The following is a 6,463-nucleotide window of genomic DNA, read 5'->3' as shown; positions in this document are numbered from 1 at the left end:
ACGGACCGTAATTGAGGGCGCACCAGGCCTGGCCTTGGCAACCGGGCCCTTAGCAACCGTCTGGGCCTAGGCATCCAAAGCAAAGCTCCTTGACGGAACGGCGCGCACACTCCCTCACACACGCTTTTGCCTTCTTCGGCTGACCCTTCACGACTGTTTTTGAGTCCTGAGAGACCAGCAAGATTCCCAGAGTGTAAGCTTTCGAGAGCTTGAGCTCCCTTCTTCAAACGTATGAAGAATATCCGAGGAGATATCTAAAGAAGGGAACTTTGACTTTTAAAAGCATATATACCCTGAAAATCTTGAATCCAGTGACAGTTTAGAAACCAACAAAATTTTCAGGGTGTAAGCTTTCCAGAATCAGAGCTCCCTTCTTTAGACACCTGAAGAATATCTGACTGAAGAAGGTATGTGAAGAAGGAAACTTTTGACTTTCAAAAGCTTATACCCTGAACATCTTGAATCCGGTGACACCAGAGATCAACAAGATTTTCAGGGTGTAAGCTTTTAAGAGTCGGAGCTGAAGAAGAGAGCTCTGACATGTGAAAGCTTACACTCTGGAAATCTTGAGTTCAGCGGCATCTTAGAGACCAACAAGATTTTCAGGGTATAAGCTTTAGAGATTCAAAGTCCCCTTCTTCAGATATCTGAAGAAAGGCACTCTGACTCTCAAAAGCTTATAACCTGGAAATCTTGACTCAAGTGACAGCTTAGAGACCAACAAGATTTTCAGGGTGTAAGCTTTCAAGAGTCAGAACTCCCTTCTTTAAACACTTGAAGAATATCTGAAAAAGGTATCTAAAGAAGGGAACTTTGACTTTCAAAAGCTTATACCCTGAAAATCTTGAATCCAGTGATCCAACAAGATTTTCAGAGTGTAAGCTTTCTAGAGTCAGAGCTCCCTTCTTTAGATGCCTGAAGAATAGCTGAAGGGAAGAAGAATATCTGAAAAAGGTATCTGAAGAAAGGAGCTTTGACTCTCGGAAGCTTACACTCTGAAAATCTTGTTGGTCTCTGGGATCACTGGATTAAAGATTTTCAGGGCATAAGCATTTGAAAGTCAAAGTTCCCTTCTTTAGATATCCAGATATTCTTCAAGTGTTTAAAGAAGGGAGTTCTGACTCTTGAAAGCTTACACTATTAAAAGCTTATCCCCTTAAAATCTGGTGTCCAGTGGCACCTTAGAGATCAACAAGATTTTCAGGGTGTAAGCTTTATCCTTAAAGATGTCTCTCTGGGAACCAAGATCAAGATAATCCAAACAATGGTATTCCCCATTATGATGTATGGATGTGAAAGTTGGACAGTGAAGAAAGCTGACAGGAAGAAAATTGATTCATTTGAAATGTGATGCTGGAGGAGAGTTCTGCAAATACCATGGGCAGCCAATAGATAAATAAGTGGGTACTGGATCAAATGAAGCCTGAATTCTCCCTAGAAGCTAAAATGACAAAACTGAGGCTATTGTACTTTGGTCACATTCTGAGAAGACCAGATTTTCTGGAAAGGTCAATGCTAGGAAAAGTAGAAGGCTGTAGGAAAAGAGGAAGACCTAAAACGAGATGGCTTGATTCAATAAAAGAAGAGACATCCTCCAGTTTCCAGGATCTGAGCAAGTCTCTTATTGATAGGACATTTTGGAGGTCTTTCATTCATAGGGTCGCCAAGGTCGGAGGCGACTTGACGGCACATAAGACACAAAGCTTTCAAGAATCAAAGCTCCCTTCTTCAGATATTTCCTTGTATCTGACCAAGGAAGTTTTGACTCTTGAAAGTTTACACCTTGAAAATTTTCTTGATCTCTAAGGGGCCACTGGCCTAAAATCCTGCTGTTCTGCTGTCCGACACAGCTACCCACCTAAAACTCATTCACAACTGGATTTTCAAGAGCTGGCAAGAGACAAAACAATCCCGCAACAACAGCCCAATAGTCAATGGGGGATGGGGATGGGGGGAATGCCACCCTCACCTCATTGGATAGGGTGCTATCCTCACTCTTATTGCAGTCACTGGTGACTTAATCATTATTGTCTACACACACAGGAAAATCCAGTTACAAATTGCTGTTACAGTAGACTGCTACAGAATGATGGATGCATTTGCTCTCTGTGCTTCAGATGTAAGGTTTAAAAGTTTTAAAAACACTTACTGAACTTCAAGCTTTTCTTTCCTGGGTTCTCAGAACGCAGCAATTCACATACCTGTGCAATCCTAAGCACGTTTACTCAGAAGTAAACCTAACTAAGCTCCATTGGATCTTCCTCCCTAGTCAGTTTGTTTAGGAGTGCAGCACTTAAAGAGTTCCCCCAACCTTCCATGGGATTGAGGAAAATAATATTTAATATTACACTGAATACAGGATGAAGCCTGGGTAGAGCAAGAGTTGTAGAAGGGAGGGTACAATTTAGGGTTGCCAACCTCCAGGTAGTAGCTGGAGATCTCCCAGAATCACAACTGATCTCCAGGCCACAACAATCAGTTCCCCTGGAGAAAATGGCTGCTTTGGAATCTGTGGTGTTATACCCTGCAGAGGTCCCTGCCCTCTCCAGGCTCTACCCCCTAAACTTCCAGGAAGTTCCCCTCCTGCAGCTGGCAATTGTAGTATAATTCCTTAAGAGTTCACCTATGCCAAAGCTACCATTTTCTCTAGGGGAACAGAATTCTTTAGTCTGAAGATCAGTTATAATTCCAGAATGTCTCCAGGCCCCTATGTGAGACCAATAGTCCAGAATCCTTTTAGTTATGCTGGAAAGCCAACAAAGGGGGCATAGAGGCATCCCCCTTGCCACATACTCCTGCCACCTAGCACTGGTATTCAGTGACTGACTGCCTCTGAATATGGAGGTTTTCGTTATCATGGCTCCATGCATCTGCTATGCCCCCCTCACTTTAAAAAATGTGGATTGGCAGGTTCTTGCTTATTACAAACACTCAAGCAGGTTTCCTTAGGATGTTGTATGTGTTGTTTGCACGGCTATCGCAGCCAAAGTTAACGTCTTCCTGATAGGGAAGAAAGACAGAATACAGCAAGCAGAGCTCCGAAACACCTGTGCCGCGGCGCTTGCTTGGATTCTTAAATCCCCCCAACGCCCAACCCCATCTGTATTTTGCATGGTGGAGGGGCTCGAATTGCAAGAAGATCGAGTTGACCTGGGCGGGAAGCAGAAAGAGGAAGCGGTCGAGGAGGAGGGATTTTGTTCTCTCTGTCCATGCCGGAAGGGAAAAAGCGTCTCTGCTCCAGGATATTAGCTTTAGAGATTTGCAGGGCGGTTAGAAATCCCACTATTGCATTCTTTTAGGGTGTCCAGCACTCAGAGAAGCTAAGTATGGCCGCGGATGTTCCCCCTACTCTCTCTATCCAGCTGATGGAAGAGCCCAGGTGCGTTTGGCTCCCCCCCCCCCACAATCGGACTGTTATTTGTTTTTGCAACAAAAAAGAAGAAAAATTTGAATTTGGAGGACGGCGCCGTTCGTTTTTGCAAAGGAACGTGGGGTTTTTTTAATGCTTTAGGCATAATTGAGTGTGCGTTTCTGCTATCTGCCGCGTTATTCAGGTTCACTTAAGGCAGATCCACTTGCAGAAGACTAACCGTGTCCATCCCGTAGCAATAAAATACGATAGAGGGTCTTGCACCCTCTTACAGACTGATGGATTGTAGCAAGAACATTGCAACAGCATATCTTAGATACTGCTACAAGATTTTGTACACAGGAGCTTGGCATCTTAAAGGCTCACAGTATTTATTCCAGCATCTTAGATGCATGAAGTATACATCAGTTAGGCAGATAACATTTATACTAAAAAACTGGGGTGGTGGAAGTGATGTTACAAAGAGAGGCCAGTTTGTATCATCACCAAAACTTTGGATGTTGAGTTAAGAGAGGCGAGTTGAAAACAAGATTCTGATAGGTTTTTTCTTTTTAAATCTGGCCTCTATTTGTAATAACTATCCCAAATCTGCCTTTCTGTAGAGCACCTCTTATTTTCTAAACCTATGAATGTTTACGCAAAAGTGTCACATTTCTAGGCATGTTTGCTCAGAAATGCAATGGAATTTACCTGGCAAGTGGGTTTTACAATTGCAGCTGTAGGCATGCAGAATGAGGTGCTAGAAAGCTGAGGCGATAGAATGGACTGCGCCACTTCAAACCGCAGGTGGTAGGATAACATTTTGGGAATGTTCCCTTGTGTTAAAAACTCCCCTGTAAGTGGAAAACCAGCACAACACCCAAAAAGAAAAGGCAAGACTTTCCAGTCAGTTGTGCTGTACCCTTTTGTGTGTGTTCAACAGTGGGCGTTTCACCTGCAGTTTGATGTGGTCCATTCTACCGCCTCAGCATCTTACAGCCTCATTCTCTTACCTGTGTCAACCGGGACTTTTCAGTTAGGAAGTATAGGTGGTAGGTTCCTGTAGTCAGAATTGAGCCTCGTACTGCTGTGTTCCCCAATCTTGAGGAGCCTGTGTTTTTTAAAAAAAATTCTAACCACAAGGAGTGGGCATCGCCACAAAATGGCTGCTATTGGATGCTGAGGCCAGTCACAAAAATATTGGGAGCAGAGCTGTCGGGCCTCAGATTATTCTATGCTTCGAATTTTTTTTATATTACACCACATAATGGTAAAGCTATGTAGGGCCTTCTTAAACTTGACAAATGGGCAAAAACACTAGCTACCTGTATGCATACCTTTTTGTAGTGGCCCCCATTCATAGGGCCTGCCTGAAGAGATCAGCTCCCACACTCCTGGCTTTCCGCAAACTGTCCACAACCAAATTATTTAGGAGACTTTCTTACACAGGTAATAGGTTTGTGCTGTAAGGAAATGGTTTAGAGAGATGCATTGATACAGAGATAGGGTCTATAGACTGCACAACTATGTGCCATCTTTAGTTGTAAGTATGCACCTACTTGATAGTTACACATTTAATATGTCAGATTAATCTGCTTATGTTGTGTTTCAGCATTTTTTTTCAGCCACTGTATTTGATTTCTGCTTGTTTTGTTTCAGCATTGTTTTTCAGCTCTTCATCAGATTTCAGTTTGTTTTCAATTTTCTGCTATCCTTACCCAATTATATTGTTTATTGAATGGCCCAACCATTGATCATGTTGGCTTCTATGTAATTTGCCTTGAGTTTCATTGAGAAATGCAGACTATAAATGACATAAATAAATAGGTAACCAACCAGAAGTTGTGGACAATTCCTGAAACATAAAACATAAAATGACATTTTATTTTAAAAAGAATTTCCCCATAATCATTAAAAATAGCCACAAATTAATTTCAAAGTAATTTTTGTGAAACCTCTGCATGTGAAACAGAAAGTCCAAAGTCATCAAGTGGTTTCTGAAAGTCTATACCCGATCTTTTGTTTATTTAAATGGCAGAGATGAAGAGGGGTTAGTGGACTCTATTTTAATCAAATATTCTTCGTTTTTAAAACAGTGAATACTGTTCCTCTCAATGAAGACCCCATGTATGAATCCAGAAATTAAACCCTTGTCTTGTTGTGGATAAAGCTCCCATTCGTTTCAGCAGAATTTTTGCCGTAAACTGGGCCAGAATTTTATATCTGTCTAATTTCAAAGATAATTCCCTTTTAAACATTCCAACCTGCTTTTCAGATTGTTGAAGCTGAAGAAGATGTTCATCTCTAAATTTCAATCAGCCCCCAAGTTTTATGCTCGAGCACCAGGAAGAGTCAACTTAATAGGTAAAAATGGGATATACAAATTGGGGTTAATGGGAATTCAGTGGACCATACGGGTATGGTCACAAATGATAAAGTCCACTTACATGAAGGCAAAGCCTTATTTATGTTATTTACAGTAAGTACTTTTTTTAGCGTATGCATCACATAGTTGTACCAATATCTCTGGGAATCACAAGAAATGAAGCTTAGTTAACACAAATCTTTATATGTGAGTGTATGAAGCTGCCATCGGCCTATTCAGAACAGTATTGTCTGCCTTGCTGGCAGTGGCTTTCCAAGGCCTTGGGCAGAGGTCTGTACGATGTCTGCAGTAGGAGATGACAGGAGGACTGATTCTGGGACCTTCTGCAATGAAAAACATGTGCTCCAAATTACAGCCCTTCCTTGTAATATAGGAACATATGAAGCTGCCTGTTACTGAGGCAAACCATTGGTCCATGTAGCTCAGTATTTATTTTATTATAAAAATGTGTATCCTTGCTTTCATTAAAAAAACAAATTATAAAGGGGGCTTACAATAAGATTCCGGCAGATTCTCTGTAGAAGCAGCATAACATTTGTAAAAAATACATTTCTAAATAAGACAATAGGTGGTGTGGTGTAGAGCCAGTTTGGTGTAGTGGTTAAGAGACTGACAGGACTCTAATCTGATTCTCCGCTTGAAGCCAACTGGGTGACCTTGGATCAGTTACAGCTCTTCCAGAGCTTTCTCAGCCCCACCCACCTCACAGGGTGATTATTGTTGTGGGA

General features: G+C 41.8%; 1 protein-coding gene across 1 annotated transcript in view; it reads left to right on the top strand.

The window, feature by feature from the left end:
* Positions 1–3,218: 3,218 nt before the first annotated feature.
* Positions 3,219–6,463, top strand: part of GALK2 (galactokinase 2) — a 72,589-nt gene continuing 69,344 nt past the window's right edge. The window contains exons 1-2 of the mRNA XM_055002702.1: positions 3,219–3,379; positions 5,625–5,713. Coding sequence (XP_054858677.1) covers positions 3,327–3,379; positions 5,625–5,713 — 142 coding nt within the window. The 5' untranslated portion in view covers positions 3,219–3,326. The remainder of the gene's footprint in view (positions 3,380–5,624; positions 5,714–6,463) is intronic.

The sequence above is a fragment of the Eublepharis macularius genome, chromosome 18 (genome assembly GCF_028583425.1).
Source record: "Eublepharis macularius isolate TG4126 chromosome 18, MPM_Emac_v1.0, whole genome shotgun sequence".
Classification (NCBI taxonomy): Eukaryota; Metazoa; Chordata; class Lepidosauria; order Squamata; family Eublepharidae; genus Eublepharis; species Eublepharis macularius.
The sequence above is the reverse complement of the archived record's forward strand: the minus strand, read 5'-3'. Positions and strand labels throughout refer to the sequence as shown.